Here is a 26,438-nt window from a genome sequence, read left to right as displayed (position 1 = left end):
CAGTCAAAGTAAAGGATGAGCTTTAGCCTGGCTCCAGCAGAGCATAGCCAAAATCAAAGTATCTGTCCTGGATGACTTACTGGTAGGAGGGAGGCTGAACATTTTTCCAAGAAAGGTTGCTCCTTGTAACCTCAAACTGGTGGGTTCTGCAAATATCATCACGGTTATGCCAGAGTTAGCCTAATCACTTCTGATGGAAGATTCAACCTCATATGACCTTGGGGCTCCCATTCTAAATTCCTCTGCCGCACGCTGTATCCAGTCTGGGTTGGGGAGCCCATGTAGATGAGCTTCACACTCAGGGACTCTGGTCTTCTCAGGAGACCAAGCTTCAAATCAACCTCCTAGAGCTCTGGGCAATCTGGAAAGCTCTAAAGGCTTTCTGCGATTGGCTGTTGAACCTACTAATTCAAACAGACAATCAGATTTCAGTGTACTATGTCAAAAAGCAGAGGGGGTATGGGTTTATACCCCTTGTGTCAGGAGGCGATCAAGATGTGGCAGTGGCCCCCTAGCCACGGCATGGTGCTCCGAACCACCTACTTGGTAGGAAAAGACAGCAGTTTGGCAGACAGACTGAGCAGGGTGATGCAGCTGCATGAGTGGTCTCTCAGCACTGGTGTTGCCCGCAAGATCTTTCAAGACTGGGGCATCCACTTGGTAGATCTTTTTGTCACTCATCTCAACAATAAAATGCCATAGTACTGCTCCAGACTGAGGTCACATAAAAGACTAGTGTCAGATGCCTTCCTCCTCAATTGGGGGGAGGGTGTCCCTTTATGTGTATCCTCCCATCCCTCTGATTGGGAAAACTCTGCTGAAACTTGAGCAGGACTGGGGAACCATGATCTTAATTGCGCCTTACTGGCCAAGGTAGATCTGGTTCCTTCTTCTTCTGGAGTTGTTTTCCAATGAACTGTGGAGGTTGGACTGCTTCTTTTTAACCTCAAAGTGCAGAATTAGGGATCTCTTTTGCATCCCAACCTCCAGTCCCTGGCCCTCATGGCCTTGATGTTGAGAGCATAGAATTTGCTTCCCTCTGTCTGCCAGAGGGTATCTGTAGAATACTGCTGGCTTCCAAGAAAAATTCTGCTAAGAGGTTATAATTTTAAGTGGAGGAGGTTTGCATCTGGTATGAGGGCAAGGTCCTAGATCCTCTCTTGCCCTACAAAATCTGTTTGAATACCTTCTAAACCTCTTTGAGTCTGGTCTAAAAACCAGCTCTGTAAGAGTTCACCTCAGAGCAATTAGTGCTTACCATTCCTGTGTAGAGGGTAAACCCATCTCTGTACAGCCTCTAGTTGTTCACTTCATGAGAGGTTTACTATTGACAATTTCCTCCCATCAAACTTCCCACTGTGTCATGGGACCTCAATGTTGTCCTCGTCCAGCTGTTGAAAGCTCCATTTGAGTCACTTGATTCCCTGTCGTCTGAAGTATTTGACCTGCAAGGTTTTGTTTTTGGTGGCTGTCACTTAGCTTCAGGCTACAGAATGAGTCGGGGGGGTAAAATGTTTGTCCCCATCCCCACCCCTTCCTCGTAAGCTCTGTCCCCATCCCCATGAACTTAGTCTGATCCCGTCCACACAAGCCTCGAACAATTATGATTTTATATTTAAATCAATTTATTAAAGGATAAAAAGAAACAATATTCTGTACAACAGTCATTTTATAAATTAGAAACAATACAGGACAAGGAAAAAAAACCCTGTCTCCCTTCTCCCTCACAAATATCCCCTCCACTATTGGAAAAACTGAACAAGCCAACTTACTACAGAATGCTACATAAAAAGTTCATGCTAACAGAATACCTCGGTCACACACACACAACACAAATGCCAAATACATAATAGCTGACCAAAAAATGATAACATATATTAAACCAAAACTCCAAGAAGCCACATCAAAGAAATAGAAAGAGATGCATTTCCTCTTATACCATGCAAAATATAAAGATCACACACGCCAGGAATGGTGTAAGGGGAGTGCAACTTGGACAACTGCCCCCTGACCAGAGAGAGCCCTACGCCTGCTGGAAGCTGAGGCATGGCCTGGTACTGGGCTTTGGAGTCCCTTCCCAAATTTCTGCCCTGGGCCCTAGCCATGTCTAACACCAACTCTGGCAGGATACACATTTCAAATCTCACATATTCTAATCACAAAATAGAAAATAATTTTTTCTTCCTTTTTTGTTGACTGGTCATTTTATTTTTCAAATCATGTTGGTCCTAGGCCCTGGTTTTTGTTTCCCTCTGGCTTCTCAACTCACTTGCCAGGGTCTCCTGCCCATTTGACATTTCTTCTCCATGCTCACCTTCCATCTTCCATCTCCCATCTCTATATACCTATTTTTCCCCATGTTCAGCATCTCCCTTCTCATTGTCCCCTATACTTCCCTGTCCAGCATATCTCTTGTATCCATCTTCTCACATTCATCATTACCACTCTGTCCCTATTCCCCCTCCCCTGTGTCCAGCATCACTCCTCTGTGGCCCTATGCCCCCAAGTCCAGCACTCCCTTCTGTGTTCCTATTCTCCCCCCATGTCTAGCATTGTCCCTCTGTGTCCATATACCATTTGCATGTAGCATCTCACCCTCCCTCCCTTCCTTCCCTCCAGCGCTTTAGCTCCAGTCCTCCCTCCCTCCAGCACTGCTCTGTCCCCTTCAGCTCAACCCTCCCTCTCTCCAGCACTACTCTGTCACCTTTAGCTCCAGCCAACCCTCCCTCCAGCACGCACTACTCTGTCACCTTTAGCTCCAGCCAACCCTCCCTCCAGCACTTCCTCTGTTCCCTTCCCTCCAGCACTGCTCTGTCCCCTTCAGCTCAACCCTCCCTCTCTCCAGCACTACTCTGTCACCTTTAGCTCCAGCCAACCCTCCCTCCAGCACTTCCTCTGTCCCCTTCCCTCCAGCACTGCCTCTGTCCCCTTCAGCTCTAGCCTTGCTGCCTTCCCTTCCTCAAGCACTGCCCCCCATGGGTCCAGTATCTTTTGACCCCTTCAGCTCCAGCTCTCCCTCAGCGCTGCCTCTGTCCCCTGCAGGTGCCTTCAGCCCGCCATCCCTTCAGCCCGCTTTCAGCTGCCACCCCTTCCCCCACACAGGTCCGACATTTTATTTTCACTGCGAAGAAGATCCCCCACAGGCCTGCTCTGGGGCCTTCCCTCCTCTGCCGGCTCCCAACTCCATGAAACAGGAAGTTACATCAGAAGACGGGGGCTGGCAGAGGACGGAATGCCCCCGAGCAGGTCTATAGGGGATCTTCTGTGCAAGGTAAAAAATGTGACCAGAAGGTTAGATTGAGACATGGAGAGGAAGGAGGGAGGGAAGAAGGAAGGAAGGAGGAGTAATCAAGGGTTTTTTTTTCTTTTACTGTGGGAGCAAGGCTCCTGCGCCCACGGTAAATGCAGATTTTTTTTTTTTACCACAGGACCCCATTCTCGTGTCTTCCTCTACTTCAGGCCCTAGTAGTGGATCCACCTTGCACAAGGCTTCATTATAACAAAGTAATTATGCAATGCATCCTAAGTTTCTTCCTAAGGGGGTGTTGAAATTCTATCTTAATCAGTGAATCGTCCTGCAAACGTTCTTCCCAAAACCCCATGCCCATCCTGGTGAAAGCACACTGCATAACCTGAATGGCTAAAGCCATAGACAATCTGGAGGATCATATCGCTGCTCACAATGCTAGAGCCATGGCTGCTTCAGTAGCCCACTTGAAGTCAGCCTCCATTGAAGAGATTTGCAGAGCTGCAATGTGGTCTTCAGTCCACACATTCTCATCTCATTATTATCTGGAATGGAATACTCGAATGGACAGTAGGTTTGGTCAGACAGTTCTACAGAATTAGTTTGGAGTGCAGCTCCACCCTCCTAGGCCCCTTTTTATTCTGTTCTTGCACTCTCACTGCAAAACTGTACATAAGTTCAGATTGATTGGTTTCTAGCTGGCCTCGCCATTGCAAGTTCCTGTTGTCCTTTGTTGTTTTCGGTGAGCCTGGTAGCCAGGGATTCCTACTTGTAACATACGTCCAGCTTGTCCTCACAGAAAGCAAACTTACTCACCTGTAGCAGATATTCTCCAAGGACAGCAGGACAAGGATTCTCACAGACCCTCCCACCTCCCCTAGGAGTTGCATTATTCATGCCTTTTGATTCAACTGTGGGTCCTGAGCTACTCAGGCAGGCAGGAAAGCACTCACGCATGTATGGACCTACCAAAGGCTTTTGGAAATTTGTTTGGAATGCTAGGTAGTGTCTGCACTAGGGCTGCATTGGGGGGACATCACCCACTTGTGAGAATCCTTATCCTGGTGTCCTTGAAGAACATTTGTTACAGGTGAGTAGCTTCTGTATTATTGAAAATGTCAGTGATTGTATAGACTTCATGTAAAGTACTGATTATGTGCAGGATTGAAATTTTGTGGTATAAACTGTATATAATCTTAAGCATTAAAAACAAAAAGTTCTTTTTATATCAAATAGCAAAGCCTAGTAGACAAAGTTACTCGCAGAAAGAGACCTGACATGGACATACTGTTCCTAAATATCAAAGTAAGAAGAATGCACCTGGTTAGTGATTCACTTGATGAGGTATGTAAAAGTTTTCAGAATTAATATTTTTGTGTGTGTTTAAAACTATTTTTGGTGATTTTTATGTTTCATGCTCTGTTTTGTACTAGTTGATGAAAAGATTAAAAAAAAATCCCTACCTATTTTTGTTACCATTGGTGATCCTAAGCACAGAATGGAGGTAATTTTGTAAATGATTTTGTGCATGCAATTTATTTAAAAGCGGTTCACAGGGTAAACATAAATACCATAAAATTATACAAACAAAACAAAAATAATTATCGAACATCACAATGTGCTTTCCCTCAAAAAGTATCACCCACTTGACCTAGGGCTAGCTGCTAGACTATCCTACTACACCAACCCCCAGCCCATTTAAATCCACCACCATTTATACTGGGAAAAGCCAGGATTTTGACTTTTGGGAAATGAATCATAATCCGACTCCAATCTAAATCATGTAGCATACTGATCCAAAGAGTGGGAATACCACTGAAAGAAATTTGCTACACACTCCTGATTTTTTTTCAACACCTTTATAGCTGGAATATCCAATTTTCTCCTCAGAGGCCTTTCTGGCTTATATGCCAGTATAGGCACATAAAATATCTCTAATAAAATTATCTCAAGCATAAAAGTATGTGTAATGCAATTAGATGCACACTTCTATGCTACTTTAATAAAGTAGGCATGTTCAGGATTTTGGGCGGAGTAGGTGTAAATGTATGTTGTGTTACTCTAGCAGCTATTTCTGCAGAATTTATGCTAGCATTTTTTTAAAATTTTTTATTTATAACCATTTAAATTTTTACAAGTGATAAAACAAATTGCCGGAAATACAGAGAAAGTAATAAATAGGAATTATTTCAGTCAGGTAATTCTATTCTCTTCCTTAGACCACTAAATAGGGAGAATGAAACAAGACAAGGAGATCAATTAAACAGTAAACAGCAAAAAAAAAAGTGGTATTAACCTGATTATCCCCAGATATTACTCGTCTAATTCATTATTCCACATTGATCATCTGGTTGGCTTCTTCAAGGCCAATACGGTGTATAGTCAAATCATTTAATTGAAAACATACTTATTGTCTAATATTAGAAATAATACATTTGATTACATTCTTTCTCTTTTAAAAACCAGAAGTTATTTAACAATACATATAGTTAAGTCTCTAATTCAAATCCCACTGATTAAAGTAATCCCAGTTTTCACAGGCTTCACTCCTTTTAAAGTAATAATTGAGGAAATATTTCTGAGGAAACCTTTAGGAGTCATACCCGGAACTCTGGAAAAAACAATCTCGATATTAATCATCTATAATAATATTCATTTTATTATTCAAAGTTTCTGGTCTATTATCATTTTCAATGCTAACATTTTATAAAGACACTTGGGCCCTTTTTACTAGAATCCAGTAATGGTTTGCATTTACTGTGCATTGGCAATCAAAATGACTGTGTCGTAATTGCAAAAACTGGGGACATGTCCAGCATTCCCCCTGCACTTCCCACACAGACAAGATCCCTACCACACATGATGTTGAGCACATTTAGCATGGATGCACAAAACACCCCACCTCTTAAGATGCCATTAAATGCATCTGTGCTAGCTGCACATTGACAGATGTTGTGCACTACATGGCGGGGCATAATCAAATGGGGACGACCATCTCTTAGGGCGCCCATCTCTGAGGACGACCCGGCGAAGGGGCGGGGAAACCCTTATTATTGAAACAAGATGGGGGTCCATCTTTTGTTTTGATAATACGGTTGGGGACGCCCAAATCTCAACATTTAGGTCGACCTTAGAGATAGTTGTTCCCGGTTTTTGACCATAATGGAAACCGAGGACGCCCATCTCAAAAACGACCAAATCCAAGCCCTTTGGTCAAGGGAGGAGCCAGAATTTGTAGTGCACTGGTCCCCCTGACATGCCAGGACACTAACTGGGCACCCTTGGGGGCCCTGCAGTGGACTTCACAAATTGCTTCCAGGTGTATAGCTCCCTTACCTTGGTGCTGAGCCCCCCAACCCCCCACCAAAAACCCACTTCCCACAACTGTACACCACTACCATAGCCCTAAGGAGTGAAGGGGGGCACCTACATGTGGGTACAGTGGGTTTCGGGTGGGTTTTGGAAGGCTCACATTTTACCACCACAAGTGTAATAGGTAGGGGGGATGGGCCTGGGTCTGCCTGGCTGAAGTGCACGGCACCCACTAAAATTGCTCCAGGGATCTGCATACTGCTGTCATGGAGCTGGGTATGACATTTCAGGCTGGCAAAAAAATTTTTTTAAGTAATTTTTTTTTTTAGGGTGAGGGGGTTGGTGACCACTGGCGGAGTAAGGGGAGGTCATCTGGTCAGTTTGGGCACCTTTTCATGGCTTGGTCGCAAGAAAAAATGGACCAAGTAAAGTCGGCCAAGTGCTCGTCAGGGACGCCCTTCTTTTTTCCATTATCGGCCAAGGACGCCAATCTCCTATCACGCCCCAGTCCCGCCTTCGCTACGGTGCCGACACTCCCCTGTGAACTTTGGTCGTCCCTGTGATGGGAAGCAGTTGAGGATGCCCAAAATTGTCTTTTGATTATGCCAATTTGGGCGACCCTGTGAGAAGGACGCACATCTCCCGATTTGTGTCGATATGTTGATATGCTTAACAAGTGTGAGGTGTACTGTGTTAAGAAATATCAATAAGCAGGATTTTCCAATAGTGGAAATGAAGACAATTTGTCTCTCGGTTTTCCTGTATAGTGAGAGCTAGCCTAGGGGTGGGTGGCAGAGGGGTGGAAGGATGGAAATATAGCAACTTATAAGAACCGGTAGATCTCCACGTCAGAGAAAAGGAAGCTTTTTTTGTTTTGTTTTTTTAAATATAGGATAGATATAGAGGTAAAGTCAGCAGATTGTAAGAAATCTATTGAGAAAGAGGAGAATACAGGGAAGAGAGCAGTTTAGAATTTATGAAACAATCCAAAACACAAATTTTTAAATATATAAATTCAAAATAGCTTAGATTCAGGCTAAGCATATGGAGTTCACTATAACAAACTTGGGTTCAAAACAATTTCTCTTTTTTTGTTTATGCAATTTCAAGTGTTATAAAGTGTTTTAAATGTGCTCAGACCATACCTTTTACACCCATTATATCCCCATCTGTTACACCACCACATATTCCTCTTGGGGATATAATGGGTGTAAAGGGTATGGTCTGAGCACATTTAAAACACTTTATAACACTTTGAAATTGCATAAACAAAAAAAGAGAAATTGTTTTGAACCCGTTTGTTATAGTGAACTTATGGTTTAACTTGGTTTGTTGTCTTTGTTCTTCCTGATATATTTTGCAAATAAGCATATGGAGTGCCAAAAGCTTCTGGAAATAGAATGCTAGGTAGCATCCATGCTAGACTCCATCAGATGACATCACTCATGTGGTAATGTGTGTCCTGCTGTCCTCAGAGAACATCTGCTACAGATAAGTAATTTTGCTTTCCCTGGTCTTATAATTTTGTTTTCTTTTTTTCATACCTAGTTTTCTTTTTTTTTCCATTTTATTTATACTTTATAATTACAAGGCAAAAACAAACACTTTATTATCAATCTAGCCCACATCAAGGGAATACCAGGTGATACTGAAATTAACAAAAGAGAAAAAAAAATAACGTGATTGGTACAGGCATAATAAAAATAATTAGAACTGTTTATCCTCAATAAGTAAAAATAAGGAAGAAATCAATTACTGTCTGAGTCTTCACTGACAGACTTCCCTGCCAGGAAAATCTCTAACTGCAATGGATCCAGGAACACACAATGATTACTTTCATAATCAACTAGGCATTTGCAAGGAAATTTAATAAAGAAAGTAGCACCAACTGCCAGAGTCTTAGGCCTAAGTTGCAAGAAGGCTTTTCTAAGAAGCTTTGTTGATCTAGGAACATTAGGAAAAAAGGAAAACAGCCTGACCATAAAACAAAACTCTTTTTTTTTTTTTTTTTTTTTTAGGAACATATGTCTTTATAAATGTCAGCTTTTGTTCTTCAGATTTAAATTAACAAGCAAAATAGCTTGTTTATTGATAACATCTTGTGAAGATTCCAGAAATTGAGATAAATTCAAACTATTAGGGGAATTAATCACATCATTACCTCCCTCTTCTGTAATCTGTTTAGCACCCCTAGGGATATAATACAAATTATTCACAACAAAAGCATTATAATTGAGGAGCTGAGGAGTAATTCTAAGTATGATTTAAACAATTCTCTCATGGACAGGTAATGTGTAGCAGGAAAATTCAGTAAACGCAAATTACATGCCTTAGCAGAGTTCTCAATAGCTTCCATCTGCATATGTATTAATAAATTGTCTTCAGTAACTGCTAGTATTGCAGCCCGTACTGATTTCAGCTGAGAATCTGTCTTAGACACACACACACACACACATTGCTCCACTGATTTTACCTTGTTATCTTGTTCAGCAAGCTTCTGAGAGGTTTCCTCGGAGAATTTGAATGACTTAATTAAGTTTTCATGCAAATTTTTTCCATCCTAAAAACTGCAGCCCCAATATCCTTAAGGAAACATCCTCTAACTTATCAGATGTAGAAGCAAATGTAACTTGGGTCTGAACCTTTCACTAGCTTCAACCCCCGAGCCATGAATGAAAATCCATATACAAACTTCAGTCTTTGCTCACTGTCAGGCCACTCTTACCACATGCCTCATTTACAGTCAAACTAGGGTGGGTCAATGGTCCAGAGTAGCGGTCCAGGGTTGGGGAGACACTTTCCAGTTCTGGGTTCCACTCAGCTCTTCAGTCCAGGAACCATGCTGTACTCCAGAAGGCTTAATAGCAAATCAACTTTTTATTGCAACCTCTGCAAGAGGCAGACTTTTTTTAAACTTTAATCTTCTTACAGTCGCTTAGTAAAACTCCAACATAATTCAATCCTAGACTTCTGTTATTCCTGGAGGAAACACCTTTTCCACTATTTTCCTCAGGTATATTTACAGAGGCACTTTCTTTCAGGGGCTATATACATATTCACAAGGCTCCTGTCCATGTTTATTCCAGAGAATATTGTTCCCAAGGCTGTGTGCCGCATTTTTACAGGTTCAGACCCTCCTGGCCTGACTTCCCTCCAAAGTGACCTTTGCGTTGGCTCACCCTGGTCCTGGATTGGGCACTCCCTGGCTCCTATCCCATGCTTCTGGGCTGGGTCTCTCCTCTGCCCTCCCATAGCTCTCCTCTGTCACAACTGTGGTTTTCTAAGTCACAACTCCTCTTTACAGACAATGGTCTGCTTTTCTTGAAAATGGGACCCCTCTTTTCTTTCTTTGGGTCACTTGGCAGGGGCTTGCAGGCAATTGAAGAATAAAGGGCAAACACTCAAACTCCTCCCCCCTTGTCACTCTTCCTTTCAGTGTTTTTTCTACATTTTATTCCAAAGGTACTCCCCTTGGGCTGGGCCTCCTCCCACCCAGGGACCTCCTAGTCACTCCCCACAGTGACTCTCCACAAGGACTTACTCTATCTAGTAATCCCAAACTAACAGGGGATTACATGGACAAATAAGAAACAGGAAATTTTATAGGGACTGGCACTTGTAATGTGTCCTTAGACCCACTGTCATAAGGATCAAGATTACAACCCCCCCCCCCCCCCCTCCGGGAGAAGTTTGACTTCCAACCAAGGAAGCTAGTTGCAACTCTCAAATAGTTGCAGGTTGAAGAGGTAGAGTTCGATCACTCGACGACAAGGAGACTGGGGAGGAGGAAATTGTACTCACTGTCCTGATGGTAGAGGTACCTGTTGTAACCTTCCATCGGGCCTTTCACTTTCACAGGTGCCAATATCACCGATTTAATGTCCTTACACTTACCCATAGATACAGGAACAGTTCAACAGAATTGCTCCTCAGAAGACTCCAAAGGGACTATAAAGGGGTGTGGTTTGCTCCTTTGGTCATGATCCTTTGGGCTCACGCTCGTGGCTGCTTTCCTTGGTATAGTGTGGATCTTGTGCAGCTCCTGCAGGGCCTCTAGTTACAGGAAAGAACTCTGTCTGCAGCTGTGCCTGACCACTACTGCACAGGTCCTCCAACAAGCCCCAGGTATTTCCTCTCGTTCCTAGTTTTCTTCTCAGTCAAATCCCACTATTCCCCCTCAAAAACAATCTTGAAAGTTAGAGGATTCTAACATGGGAGGATGGCAGAGAAAGAGGGAAAACGGAAGGATGGGGAGAGAAAGAGGGAAAACAGATGGGAGGATGGCAGAGAAAGAGGGAAAACGGAAGGATGGGGAGAGAAAGAGGGAAAACGGAAGGATGGGGAGAGAGAGAGGGAAAACAGATGGAAGGATGGCAGAGAAAGAGGGAAAACAGATGGAAGGATGGCAGAGAGAGGGGAGATGGATGAAAGGATGCAGAGAAAAAGGGGAGAGACTGGAAGGATGTGGAGAGAGAAGGGACACTGAACAGAAAAGGGTAGAGAGATAGACACTGGTTAGAAGGAGGGAGAGAAACAATAGATGGAAGGATCAGGTGAGAAGGTAGATGGGTAGAAGGATGGGGAGAGAAAGAGGGAAGATGCTGGATGGAAGGGTAGGGAGAAAGAGATGACACGATGGAAGGATGCAGAAAGAAAGAGGGGAGACTATTGGAAGGATGGGGGGAGAGAGGGGAGACACTGGAAGGATGGGGAGAGAAAGAGGAGAGCTGCTGCATGGAAACGGGGAGTAGTGAAAGATTGGAGAATAAGAAGAAGGGACATGGGGAGATCAAGGGTGAGAAAAAGATGAAAAGCCATAAGTAGATGAAGGAAATTAAAGAATGGATAGTAAGAATGAATTAAATCTGGACACAGAGAGAGGCAGAAAAATATTGAAGAAAGCAAAGAAAAAGGAGAGAAAAATGAGAAATGGCCAGGAAACCCTGGCAGAAGAGTTTAGCGAAAACGAAGGAAAGCAGAATCTAGAGACTGGGAGCAACACAATGAGAAAAAGTAAATGGCCATACAACAAAGGTAAAGAAAATAATTTTATTTTTAATTTAGGATAAAGTAATATGGTGGTAATAAAGTTTCAGAGACCAATACTTCCTTCCTTAGGTCAGGAGAGGATACCGTAACAGCATTATACTGACCTGAGGCAGGAGGTTTTAGCCTCTGAAAGCTCACTGAAAAGGATTAGGCTATTAAATAAATTGTCTGAAATCGGATGCACTGAAAAGCAGCACTTTACCCTGTGTGACAAATGCATCTGAGTGTGACTACATTTTGCTTGGGGGGGGGGGGGGGGGGGGGTAGAGAGAAAATTTTGTGCCCACCCACTTTGGGTTCAGGCCCACCCAAAATTGGCAGTCTGGCTACGCCACTGTTTCCCAAATGTGCAATACTGTCTGTTCCTCCACACCTCCAAGAATCACTCTTTGCTCTCCAACCCCCCCCCCCCCCCCCACACACACACACACACAAAAAAAGAGAGAGAGTGAGAGTTCAAGTGTCCTGATAAAAACAATTATTAAATAATTGTCTCCTTGTGCTGATAGTATAATTATATGAAGAGAGTCAATCTTCTGCAGTTAAAGATTTCCTTTTCCTTTGTCCCATATAGAAAATTTTCTTAATTTAATACTGTAATTTTATGTTTTCCTTCATTTCTTGTTATTTTGGAGGTTTGTGAAATTACATGGATAGTAAATAAAAATAAAATAAAATCCCTTTTTAGTGCAATGGCAACAACTTTTATTTTTTCTTTTTTTTGGTGTAGCTAAGAAGAAAAAGAGCTGACTTGAAAAAGAAATTAAAAGTTACATTTGTAGGAGAGGCTGGTCTGGATATGGGTGGCTTGACAAAAGAATGGTTTCTTCTTTTGGTTCGACAAATCTTTCACACAGATTGTGGTAAGTCCACATTACAAACCCTTTGTCAGTGAATGTTCTTCCTATATGAAAAATAGTTATCCATATAGAGGGCAATTCTATAAAGAGGCGCCTATTTGAAGCCTATTCTATAAAGGAAAGTAGGTGCCTACTTTCCCTTATAGAATACTAGCATAACCAGGTATATATGCATGTATGTTTCTAAGCAAGGGCACTTAGGCCACTCATACAGCTAGTGTAACTGTTCGTGCTTAGATTGAAGAAACATGTGCATAATTTAAAGTATTCAATAAGTTCCATGGACTGAAGATAGGACCTAAAGTGCTGAACTGGATTAGAAACTGGTTGACTGATAGACATCAGAGGGTGGTGATTAATGAAATTCACTTGGAGGAAGGAAGGAAATATGAGGAGTGGAGTACCTCAAGGATCAATGCTGGGGCTGATTCTATTCAATATATTTGTGAGTGACACGTGTTAGAAGGTAAAGTTTGTCACACAGGTGTAGTTTACTGACCTCCAATACAGAGAAGTTGGACAAAGATTTGGTCATAGATATCCAAAAGTTGAGATTAAAGAGAGAGGTGCTGTTGCTGGGAGATTTCAACCTGTCGAATGCAGATTTGGAATGTCCCGTCTGCAGAATCGGATGGAAGTAGAGAGATGATGGATGCTTTTCAAAGTGCGCTGCTGAGACAAATGGTGACAGAACCCATGAGGGGAGGGGCAACACTAGATCTTGTGCTCACAAATGGAGATAGTGTGTTCAATGTCGGGGTAGGTGCCTACCTGGCCAATAGTGATCATCACACTGTATGGTTTGATGTAAGAGCTAAAGTGGAATGCAGACACACAAACTCAAAATCCAGGATTTTAAGCATGCTGACTTTGTTAAAATGAGGGAATACCTGAAGAAAGAACTGATGGGATGGAAGAACAACAGTGGAGGATCTGTGGTTCAAACTGAAAGGAGCTTATAACATCAGCAACAGATCTTTATATAAGGAAGGAGAACAAGAGAAAAAGGAAACCTATATGATTCAAACAAGTCATTGACAAAATAAAGGCAAAAGAGGTGGTGGTCATGAAATACAAAAGAACACAGGAGAGATTACCAGATAAAACTGAAAAAAGCAAAGAGAAAAATAACAGCTGGCAAAGGCTCTTTTCAGGTATATTAGTGAATGGAGGAAGGTTAGAAATTGAATTGTAAGACTGAAAGATGCTCTGAAAAAGCAGATGTTCTGTATTCACCAAAGAAAATCCTGGAATAGGACCTTGGTTGGCTGATCAAGGTACTTGATGAAAATGAAGTTCATATTGCACAGTTTACAGAAGAAAGTATTTATGAACAACTTGAAAAACAGAAAGTGGACAAAGCCATGGGGCCGGATGGGATCCATTCCTGAATCATGATGGAGCTCAGAGAGGTTCTGGTGGGTCCTCTTAAAAAAATTGTTTAATAAATCCTTGGAGAATGGGGGCGGTTCTGTGGGATTGGAAAAGAGGGGATGCGGTCCCTCTTTACAAAAGTGGAGACAGAGAAGACGTGGGAAACTATAGGCTGGTAAGCCTTACTTCAGTGGTTAGCAAGGTAATGGAGGCACTGCTTAAGGAAAGAATAGTGAGTTTCCTGGAAACCAATGGATTACAAGATCCGAGGCAATGTAGTTTCACCAAAGGAAAATCGTATCAAATGAATCTGATTGATTTCTTTGACTTGGTGACTAGAGAATTCAAAAATGTGTGAGATAGACACAGGAGATGCCTAAATAGAAAGAGGATGGAAGCACAACATGGCTGTTGAGGAGTTTGGCTGGGCAAGAGTAGTGGGAACTAAGGCCAAAAGACAGATTTCAATGGTCTGTGTCTCACAAATGGCAAAAGATGGAAAGAAGATTTGCCAAATTTAGCATGGGGGAACTAAGGCCAATGCTGGACAGATTTCCATGGTGTGTGTTCTGCAAATGGCAAAAGACAGATGAAGCTTCAACAGCTCCAGTGTTGTAGATCACTTTTTTTGGAATCACAAAAAGAGTCCCTCTGAAAAATGCATAGAATGTAGAAAAAAACTTTATTGAAATGCTGTTATTCTTTTATCAATGAACTGAAAATACAATGCTCAAAAAGTGCTAGTGGTTCTCAGTCCTTAAAACTAATCCACTCATATTCATAACTGCATTCAATATTTCAAAGCGCTGGTTATGTTCAATATGTGAAACTAATTCACATGTGCCAAACTGCTTTGAAAAGTTACACATTATGTCAATACTGAAAGCCAGGTGGCATATTAAAAGCTGTTGTGTTGTGACCAACGGGACCCGTTTCACCAAAGTCACAGCTTCTTCAAGGTCTTTTAACAGACAGACAACCAACCTAAAATATAAAATAAAGTGTATGAGTCTTAGAATAGATGTTTTAAACACTGAAACCCTTCATGTCACAATTGTGTGCCAATATACACAATTATGTACAAAATCTAAAAGCTTCTTTAAAAACGTTCCATTAATACTGAACACTGCTGATTTAAACATAACAAAAATCATCATTATCATTACTATACACAACGAAAGAATGGCTTCACAGAAAAACTGCCCATTCTATTTCCTGATTTAAAACAACAGGTTGCATTGATTTAAGTCTATGTATCCATTTAGCTTCACGTCTTTGTAATCTCTTTATTCTATTGGCTCCATATCAATCACACAGCATCTCGAGTCATTATATTTATGGTGGTTGTTAATGCAATGTTCTACAATAGGTGCTGTTAACCAGCCCGTTTTCAAGTTAGGTTTATGCTCTATTAGGTGTTATTTAATACTTCTACTGATCATACCAACATATATTTTATTACATGGCCATATAATCGTATAAATTACATAATCACTCTTACAATTAGAAAAATGGTACAGCTCATAAATTTTACCAGCCTCCGGATTCTTGAATTCTACTCCTGCTTCGCTGGCAAGTGCGCTTTCTTTTACCAAAGGCAGACTGTTTATCCTGCACCTTGGAACATTTGCTTGCAGACGGGTAATCTTGTACCCCGGAGCATCAGCGTGCAACCAGCTTCTATGTAAACAAACTCCTGATGCAGGCCTAGTGGCCGAAACACAACGTTTGTGTAGAGTCTTTTCACTTAATAAACTTTTGATCTTAAGTACACGTCTTTCCAGTCTTTGGCATCTGTGGTCAAACCCCCACTTTTTTTGTTTTAGCTCTGTGTTTTCCAGTGGGACGTTTGAGTTCTCCGCCCCTGCGGATTCTCCTGATTCTTTAGTTAGCATCAGCCCCATTATGTTGCAATTTAACATATTTATAATTGATCTGGAAATTGAAATGACAACTGAGGTGAATAATTTACACATGACACAAAACGACACAAAACTATTCAAAGTTGTCAAAACACATGCAGACTGTGAAAAATTGCAGGAAGACCTTAGGAAACTGGAAGATGGCATCCAAATGGCAGATGAAACTTAATGCAAAATGATGCACATTGGGAAGAATAATCTAAAATTAAAGAGAAAACAAAAAATAATCCAAATCATAGTTACCTGTGCTAGGGTCCACCTTAGAAGTCAGTACCTAAGAAAAAGATCTAGGTGTCATTGTAGAGAGTTCACTGAAATCTTCTTCCCAATGTGTGGTGCTTGCTAAAATAGCAAACAGGATGCTAGGAATTATTAGGAAAGGGTTGGTAAATAAGACCAAGAATATTATAATGCCTCAGTATCACTCCATGATGCAACCTCACCTTGAGTATTGCATTCAGTTGTGGTCACCAAATCTTAAAATATGTAAAGTAGAAATAGAAAAAGTTCAAAGGAGAGCAACCAAAATGATAAAGGGAGTGGAACTTCTCTCATATGAGGAAAGGCTAAAGAGGTTACCATTCTTCAGCTTGGAAAATAAATGTCTGAGGAGGGAATGTGATTGAGGTCTACAAAATCCTGAGTGGTGTAGAACAGGTAAAAGTGAATCAATTTTTTCACTCTTTCAAAAAGTACAAAGAAAATAGGAGGAAATATTTTTTCACTCAAAAGAATAGTTAAGCTCTAAAGCTTGTTGCTGGAGGACGTGGTAACAGCAGCAAGAGTATCTGGGTTTAAAAAAGGTTTGGACAAGTTCCTGGAGGAAAACTCCATAGTCTGCTATTGAGATAGACCTGGCTTGCTCCAGGATTGGTAGCACAGAATGTTGCTACTATTTGGGTTTCTGACAAAAAAAGAGCAACACTGGACCTTCAAGACTGGGACAATAAAGGTTCTTTATTGATGACCCGACACGGGCCATGTTTCGGCACTAAACAGCGCCTGCTTCAGGGGTCAGGAAGGGGACACAGTGAGATGTACTTGAAATCAAATTCAGTGCCTCAGCGTATGATATAAAAAAATTGTCGTTCACAGCAATTGCGGAAATGCAGCTCAATAGAGAGCCCTCTTGTGTGCTTAAAAGCGACCTGGATTGGCCATTGTTGGAAGCAGGATACTGGGCTAGATGGACCACTGGTCTGACCCAGTTTGGCTGTTCTTATGTTGTTATGTACTCAAGAAAAGTTATCTGCACTCAATCAACTGAAGTCTGGTAAGCAACAGACTCAGCTAGCTAGGGAGTTTGGCATCCATGAATCTACTTTAAGAGGGTGGAGGAAAGAAGAAGAAAAGTGAAGTTTGCCCATATTTTAGAAGAGGAAGCTGGATTACAGAGGAAAAAAATTAAAGTGGCTAATGATGAAAATTTGAATTCAGCGCTATATCAATGGTTCATCTAAGCTTGGTTCTAGGGAGTCCCTAATTCTGGCCCCATCATGAAAGGCCTGGTGGAAAAATGTGACAGACAGCTAAGTGGCCAAGAGTCTTCAAAGCCAGTAACGGATAGCTTGACAGATTTATGAAGAGGCATGCCATCAGTCAAGTCATTGTCTCAGGGGAGCTCCATTCCACTGACAGACGCAGCACATTCTTACCCAGGAAAACTTTAAAAACTGCTGGAAGAAGGAAGAGTACGCTGAGGATCAAGTGTACAATTGCAATGAAACAGGACTGTATTTAAATGTTACCTTATCATACACTAGCAGCCAAGGATGATGTACACAAATGTGAATACTTTAAACAAGAGAAGGACAGTGTGTCCATTCTTTTTTGTGTGAATAAATCTGGGAACGCCAAATCACCCAGGTGCTTTCACCATGTAAATATGAAATCTTTGTCTTTTGAATATACAAACAGCAGGAATGCTTGGATTAACTCTTCAATCTTTACAGACTAGTTTCATAAATCCTTTTTTCCAGCTGTTAGAGCTCATTATCGTAAATTTAAACAGGAGAAAAAGGCCTTTTTTTTTCTTTTCTCCAGAGGACATTTGGTTTAATAAAGAGGCAGGGCCGCCGAGAGGGGAGGGCAGGGGGGACAAAATTCCCCGGGCCTCCAAGGGGGGGCCCGGTGCCGCAGTCCCACCCACCCTCCGTCGTCAACTGTCTGCCACTGGGCCGGGCCCCCTGCATTGAAATTACAGCACCTCTCACCTCCGTGTGAAAGCGCTGCAGGCAGCAGCAGATCACCTCCCTTCGGGCCTCCTTCCCTCCCTGTGTCCCGCCCGCGTCTGACGTCACTTCCGTGAGGGCGGGACACAGGGAGGGAAGGAGGCTCGAAGGGAGGCGATCTGCTGCTGCCTGTAGCGCTTTCACACACAAGCGAGAGGTGCTGTGATTTCAATGCAGGGGGCCCGGCCCAGTGGTGGACGGAGGGGGGAGCGGCAGCGGGGCCCTGGGGGCAGCCCGGCCCCAGCCTAATATCTCGGTGGCCCTGTAAAGAGGCATTACAAAAATTCAAACGTGCATTATGATATCCTGAATTAGGTTTCAATTGATCAGTGCCCCATTTATGAGCATGTGACTGATAAAAACATTGTGGCAAATGTTCAGCAAAAGGTCACAGCCATGCCATCAGAAGACCATGCTGGTGATGAGGAAGATGATGATGATCCTCCTGCCCTCCACCAAAACTGTAGGAGGTTATAGAATATCTCGAGGCAAGATTGACATGGCTAGAAATCTAGCACGTGGACAGCATTAAAATTTTACAACTATAAAACGTTTTTGATTTTGCAGGAAGCTAACAGTCTACGCTAAATAAATTCTTGTACTAGTAGTATTGTATGTTCCATTAACATTGTATATACGGTAGTTCAGCCATAATCAACACAGTTGTATGAATGCTGTCTTGGTTTTTGCCGAATAAACCTTTTGCAACAGATCAATTTTTGTTTCAATTGTATTCATGTTCTAGCAACCCCACATTTAATGCGATGGTATTGTATGGGTCCCAATCATCAAGTCACATCGGGTTTTCACTGTATCTGTATAGCGCCAGGGCAAAGCATAAGCAGAGGTAAACGTTATCTGGATTATTAGGACAGAAAATTTATTTTATAGTTATCCAGCTAGCAGTTTGAATATTGCCACTATCCAGATAAGGCTGGAACCACCTGCTCTATCTGGATATTCCTCAACACTCACTATATGGATAGTGGTACTGAATAAATAGATTTTATTTTAAACAGCACAATCATTGCCATGCTGTATTAATGCCGGGCACTTTAAATTTTACTTTGGTATTATTTGTCAATTTGTTCTGTTGATGTTTTTAGTTTTTCAAAGCAAAAAGGAAAAAAGAGGGAAGCCACTAATCTCACAGTATAAACAATAAATCTACAAACACAAACTAGTTCTGTCATGGTAAGTCTATTACTGTTTATATTAAACCAAAATATTGTGTGAAAGGGCATCAGAAGCTATGTATTCAATAAGTTTTTGGACTTTCTATGGAAAGATATGTACCGTTAAGTCAAACCTCACAGCACAAATTCAATCACTTGCCAAATTTCACTATATTTTTATAGAAAACAAGGACTGTCTATATTTGTATCATTTATATATTTTATATGAATATTCCACAATATAAAGGAAATATGATAATTTAGTATTCATCTGAATCAGTGCTGCTCAGAAACTTTATGCAGCCCAACACCAACATAAACAAGACTGCAACTTTAAAAAAATATTTAAAAGAAATATGGGTGTTTTAGCAGCAGTTGCCTGCTTCTAGGGCCAAGTACACTCTTTCTCATATCACCATTGTTAACTCACAACACTTCAAGATTTTTAATGGAGCTGAACAATTTATGCTGTAAATAATATGCACATGAAAAATGGCAGGTGATTGTATTTGTACTGTGAGATTTGGACTTAATGATGAATCTCTTCCCATGGAAAGTACTATAATCTTCTATTTTGAATACACAGCTTCTTATGTCCTGTCACACACAATGTTTTTGTTTATATATATATATATATTTAAAGTAATAGACTTACCATGACAGAACTAGCTTCTGTTTATGGATTTATTTAATGTTTTAGTCTGCCATATTGTCTTATATGTTTGAAATGTTAATGTTATGTTGGTAATACACTGAGGACCCCCTTTTACTAAAGCTTAGCTCGAGTTATCTACAGCAGGGTCCATAGGAATAAAATGGGCCCTGCTGCAGGTAACTCGAGATAAACTTTAATTTAAAAAAACAAAAACCCTGATAAACTATGATTGCTCATGAAGTTTAGAGAGCTTTCCAGCACAGCTGTCTATACTTATGTGAGACTTCCACATTGGTGGCATTGGGCTGGGGCATTTCAATATGTTTTTTTTCCTCTGTGGAGCTCTTCAGATGCATCTGATCCAAGGGAGGGGGAGGAGGCTTAGCTCTTTTCATTACCTGTTGATAATGATTGGGGCTTCATGAATGCACACTGCATTGAAGGGAGCCATGGCACTGGAGATCATGAGCTGAAGGAGATCAGGGTTGTGGCGAGATGAGACTTTAGGAAGATTTTCAGGTGAAGATCTAAGCATCTAGATTTGGTTGAAAATTCCAAACCTAGATAGTAAACATTTGGTTTCCTTAGCTTAAAATGGGCATACTAATGAATAGCTTGCTTTAGTGTATAGGTGTGTAGGCCCATTGTACTAATAAAATAATAGGCAGTGAAACATCATATTAGGCTCGAATTTGTATAAGGGAGATGCAATATAATTTTAAACTATTTTACAGGTATGTTTTCGTATCACAATGATTCACGCTGCTATTGGTTTAACAGTTTTAAAAGTGATAATTACGCTGAATTTCGATTGGTTGGAACTGTATCCTTTGAACTGCCCCTATGAAATGCAATTACACGTGATTTTTTTTTCATCATATTTGGACATGACATTCTGTTTCATTGTGTTCATTTGAAATGTCATACAGATTTGTTGCAAGAGTGTACATTACTTCAACTGTATTCCATTAACCTATCTGTGGACAGCTATTAGATATAAATGAAACAGACATGTAAAACTAGCTGATTGTGTTCCTCAAGTGAAAAAAAGAAAAATAAAATTCTGAATCCTATATGGCAATTAAAGCAAATTACTAGTTCTCTCTCCTGGTGAGTTGCAGAAATCCAAAGAAGATGTACAAGAGGATTTGAGATATTGATAAGCACAGCTTAGGAGAGGGATCTTGGAGTGATGGTTTCTGAGGATCTCAAGGTGATGAAACTATGTGAAAAGGTAGTGGCCATAGCCAGAAATGTGCTAGGCTGCTTAGAGAGAGGTATAACCAACAGACGTAAGGAGGTATTGATGCTCCTGTATAAGTCATTGCTGAGGCCCCACTTGGAGACTTGTGTTCAGTCTTGGAGGCCATATCTCGCTAAGGAGGTAAAGAGACTTAAAGCAGTTCAGAGAAAAGTGACAAAAATGGTATAGGGTTTGTGCCTTTAAGATGTATGAGAAGAGGCTTGATGACCTGAAGATGTATACCCTGGAGGAAAGGAGAGATAGGGGTGATATGATAGATCTTCAAATAGACCTTCAAATATTTGAAAGGTATTAATATACAAACGAATCTTTTCCAATGATGGGAAGGTGGTAGATCTAGAGGATATGAATTGAAGTTTCAGGGAGCCTGACTCGGGAAATAATGTCAGGAAGTACTTTTTCACGGAGAGGGTGTTAGATACCAGGAATGCCTTCCCATGGGAGGTGGTGGAGATGAAAATGGTAATGGAATTCTAAAATGTGTGGTATAAACACAAAGGAATCCTGTATTGAAAGAGAATGGAACCAAACAAACTTAGTGGTGCTTAGATGGCAACTCCAGTAATTTGAAAACAAAGCCAGTGCCAGGCAGACTTCTATGGTCTATTCCCTGATCATAGCTGGACAAATCTGGATGGGCTGGTGTGGGATTTTGATGACTGCTTCAGTATGAAAGCAAAGCCAGTGCCGGTCAGCCTTTACAGTCTGTGCTCTGGAAATAGCATGGACAAATCAAGATCAAGAATGCATATGTAGTATCATGCTTTATGTTATGAAACATCTTGTTGGGAAGACTAGACCATACAGGTCTTTATTTGCCGTTATCTACTATGTTAATATGCTACTTACACTCAATTTTAATTTATGGGATGTTAACCAAGCTGCAATGGTGTCAAGTGTTTTGTTAAGTTGAAAAATGGTAGAAGTAGAAGATAGACCTACAGAAAGAAGGACTAGGGGTAACATAACAAAAAGGCTTTATTAAAGACACAAAAGTCAGTTATCTGATACTTTTGATAAAATCAAAAGACAAGAAGTCATAATGGAAAAACAATTCCCACCAGAAGGTACCAAAACTGAACCCAAAGACTGGACATGGATCCATGTTTTGGCAAAAATGCCTGCTTCGGGGTCACAGTATCTGATGGATTGAATGTTGCAGTAGGTGGTCAGAAACTGTTTAGATTTTAACGTCTCTGTGAGTACATGCCGTATCTGTGGCTCCCGCCACTTTTGGTATTATCAAGGTGCAGTTTCTGATCACCTACTGCAACATTATATCCATCAGATATTGTAACCCCTGAAACAGGCGTTTGTGCCAAAACATGGATTTGTGTTTGGTCCTTGAGTTCAGTTTTGGTATCTTCTGGTGGACATTATTTCTCCATTGTGACTTCTTGTCCTTTGATTTTATCAAAGTATCAGATGACTGACTTTTTTTTTGTTTTTAATAAAGCCTTTTTGATGTGTTACCTCTAGTCCCTCTTTTTGTGGAAATCCATTGGTCCAGTCCTACTCTGAAGGATTTGCTGTAACTTCCAGCATAGGGTTTTGGCCTCCTGTTTGTACTTTTGAAGATAGATCTACAACACTTAATATTTGTATGTCATCCACATATGCAAATGAGCTTGTCTAATGATTGAATTAATATCAATAATGGGTTGAAAAACCTATTTAACAATAAAGGTGCTAGAATAGAGCCTCGGGGCTAGATGACACTAAAATGTGAACTAGTGTACACCATCATGCCAGCGCAGTAGAGGTTACCATGCCCATGTCTAACAAGGCATTATAACTCATGGACGAACTGCTTGGTTCATTTTAGTAAACATGCCCCTAAATGTGATAGAATAAAAGACACACGATGAATGTATATATCTGCATTGTGGTTTGTAAGTCCTACTCTCATAATGTAATGGTTATATGGTTACCACACAGGAAAAATTGTCCTTTATTTATTGTCATTTATTTATTTTAAAATTTGCATTCTGCTCAATCTACAATTTTCAGTGAATCACAAATAAAGCATATATATATTTGTACATTAAAAAAATCATCATTTAACAGAGGTATAAGAAATAAAATAATACCAAGAGAGCACCTATATAAGAAAAATAAAGTGTAATGTTTGTACAATTCTCTTATTCATCGGATACACTTCGGTGATATACTCTTAGGTGTCCTTTTATAAAGCCACAGTAAGAACTGGTCTTAGTGTGCCCGTCCATGGGTCTTTCCCGCACGTTAAGGCCATTTTTGCTGCAGCGGTAAAAAAGCCTTTTTTTTTGTCTATTTTCATTGATGGCCATGTGTTAATATACTAATGTGTGTGGCCACTTAAAAAAAAAAAAATTAATTACTGCATGAGTGCTTACTGCCACCTATTAGGGCAACAGTAAGAGCTCCTGTTTATAACCATGAGCTATCAATAAAAAAAGAGGCAAAAACCAACCACAAATCAAATGCAGAAAAGAAAAACACGGCAAAGTTTCTAAAGGCTCAACATCAATTTTATTACAATGCAAATAGGAGTGGTCTCGAGTGTATTTATCCAGATTTCAGAATCAATCCTTTACAAACATGCAGCAGAGTGCCAGGCTCTGGCACACTGCTGCATGTTTGTAAAGTTTATTTTCAGCACCATTAAAGGCTCTCTACATTCTATATGAAGTGGTACATTTTAGAAGGAGGATATTTAATTACCAGACTCTTAATTTGATTTTTCATTTCTGCCCATGACACAGATGCTGTGGCACTGAAAAGTGTTAGGCTTTTTGGAAAAGATTGATTTTGAAGTCTGGAAATGTACACCTGAGACCACTCCTGCTTGCATTTTAATAAAATTGATTTTTGAGCCTTTAGAAACCTTGCTGTTTTAACCATGAGCTAACTGCTTAGTGCACAGTAATGTAGATGTGCTGAATGGTTAGCACAGGAATGCCCATTCAACCCTTGACATGCCTTCTAAAAAAACTAATTACAAAAAAATAATTCTCCGAAGACAAGCAGGCCCAATGTATTCTCATATGTGGTGACATCATCCAATGAAGCCCAGAGCAGATGTTTCCTAAGGCACATAGCTTTAAGAAAAGTTTGACAGCATCCCACCGCACATGCGCAAGTGCCTTCCCGCCCAATGTGCAGGTACTTCAATCACTTCTTTTCTGCGGAGCTGGGAGGATGCAGTTTTGCTGTCTCCCTTCAGTGCACAGTTCTTTGTCTGTCGAGTACCTTTCTATGTGGTTTTATTTTCACTTGTTTTCCTCAGTATTTCCTTAATTTTACTTCCCTAATTATTTTCTGTGTTTTTTTTCAACCCCCAGTGGCTTCAAAAGGTGCACCAATGTATTTGGGTGATGTCTGTCATGGTCCTGCACAATTGGTGCATAAGGTGCCTTGGGCCTGACCACCAACCTGATTCTTGTTCTCTCTGTTTACAAATGCAGCTGAGGACAGAAAGGGGGCATCTGGCCAAGGGCACTTATACTTCCTACATTGCGTCCAGACTTTCTGCCATGGTGTGGGAATACATACACTCTCATGGCTATGTGTTTCTGACCTAGAACCAGCAGCTCAAGAGAGGTCAGTGGGTGTTTCCTGCCAAGGAGACTATCTTTTTGGGGACAAGGTGGAGGAAGTTGCTGACCTCATTAAGAAGCATACCGATACCATTCAGTTCCTCTCTTCGCAGCCTCCAACTGCATCCTCCTCTACTAGGAGGTCCCGAGTGGGTCGAGATGCACCTTTTACTACTCTCAAAGGTGTAGGTGTCCACTCCCTTCCCACTTTTCTCAGCAATCCCAGCCCCAATGATCCTGTCCATGTCAGCCTAGGACCCAAAAGTCCCACAGGCTCCCTAGTCAAAGCAGGGGATAAACTTTTGACTGGCTCCAGGAGGGTATAGCTGCAGTCCAAGTAACCATCCCGGATTATCTTCCAGTGAGAGGGAGGCTGATTTTTTCCCCCCAACAACTTATATGTGGTCTCTATACTGTGATATCAAATTCTTTTGGTTTATGGAGGAAAAGCCTCTGGATGTCCCTGGTCACCGTTTTTAATTTTTTGTGACTACAAGGCCTCTAACTCTTCATTGGCTAAAAAACCTCCATATTCTTTACTTTAATTTTTACTTTTGATTTTTAATCCTATTTGTTACTACATATCATTAATGTTGTTATTTTTTCAGCATATAGCATTTATCTTTGTTGTCCATCCGACGGGGGTCCCGTTTTGACTTGTTGGCTTTATCAAAGAAACGAATAACCAGCGGCGTAGCTAGGGTAGTTGACACCCGGGGCCGGTCATTTTTTAAACCCCTCCCTTCCCAAATCCAGTACTAGGCATACCGAGAATACAAAATACTCAGGACCTATAGAGCAATTCTACCATACCATAAGCAGTAATTTGTACGAGTCTCACAAGGAAAAGGAAAGCATCTTAAACACTACAGTGAGCACTAGAACATCAATTCACCTATTGTAAAACGAAAACAGACAGATTAGTACAGATCATCGATCCTGCACAGTCAATGCCAACCGAAAGCCATGTCTTTTTCACTAACACAGATACACCCTAATCCACTATAGAATAAGTAATCATAAACTTTCTATTTAGACAAAAATTAAACTGAACCCCCGATGCCAGACTCTGCATACAATGCAACACCACAGAAACAGAAAATGTCCCCTAGTACTGTGCAAAATATAAAGACAACAGATGTAAATTTGAAAAAACTAACAAATACCAATCACCACTTTACAAATTAACAAATAGAAATAAAACAAATACAGAAAATAAAATACCATTTTATTGGACTAATACATTTAGCTTCCAGAGGCCAAAATCTCCTTCCTCAGGTCAATACAGTATAGTGCTGTTACAGTATCCTAGCCTGAGCTGAGGAAGGGGGTTTTGTTCTCTGAAAGTTAAGTCAATATGTATTAAAATTAGTCCAATAAAAAGATTACCTTATTTACATGTTCTATTTTATAAACATTTATTAACACAGCTACAATACTATATCCTAAAGCAAAAAAATAAAAATATATATTTTATTTACAGTTTGTTGTCTCTGGTTTCTGCTTTCCTCATCTTCTTTTCACTGTCTTCCTTCCATCCAGCATCTGTCTTCGCTCTCTCTCTGCCATCCAGTGTCTGCCCTCTCTAATGTTCCTTCCATCCACTGTCTGCCCTCTCTCTCTGCCCCTTCCATCCACTGCCTGCCCTCTCTCTCTCCCTTCCATCCACTGTCTGCCCTCTATTTCTGCCCCTTCCATCCACCATCTGCCCGAGTCTGCCATCTCTCTCTCCCCCTTCCATCAACATCTGCCCTTTCTCTCTGCCCCTTAA

At 41.0% G+C, this 26,438-nt stretch overlaps 1 protein-coding gene across 1 annotated transcript in view; it reads left to right on the top strand.

Annotated features, from left to right (window-relative positions):
- Positions 1-26,438, top strand: part of HECTD2 (HECT domain E3 ubiquitin protein ligase 2) — a 137,203-nt gene that overhangs the window by 62,783 nt on the left and 47,982 nt on the right. The window contains exons 12-14 of the mRNA XM_030204820.1: positions 4,484-4,591; positions 12,339-12,471; positions 20,560-20,648. Coding sequence (XP_030060680.1) covers positions 4,484-4,591; positions 12,339-12,471; positions 20,560-20,648 — 330 coding nt within the window. The remainder of the gene's footprint in view (positions 1-4,483; positions 4,592-12,338; positions 12,472-20,559; positions 20,649-26,438) is intronic.

The sequence above is a fragment of the Microcaecilia unicolor genome, chromosome 5, assembly GCF_901765095.1.
Source record: "Microcaecilia unicolor chromosome 5, aMicUni1.1, whole genome shotgun sequence".
NCBI lineage: Eukaryota > Metazoa > Chordata > Amphibia > Gymnophiona > Siphonopidae > Microcaecilia > Microcaecilia unicolor.
This window is presented reverse-complemented; position numbering and strand designations above follow the sequence as displayed.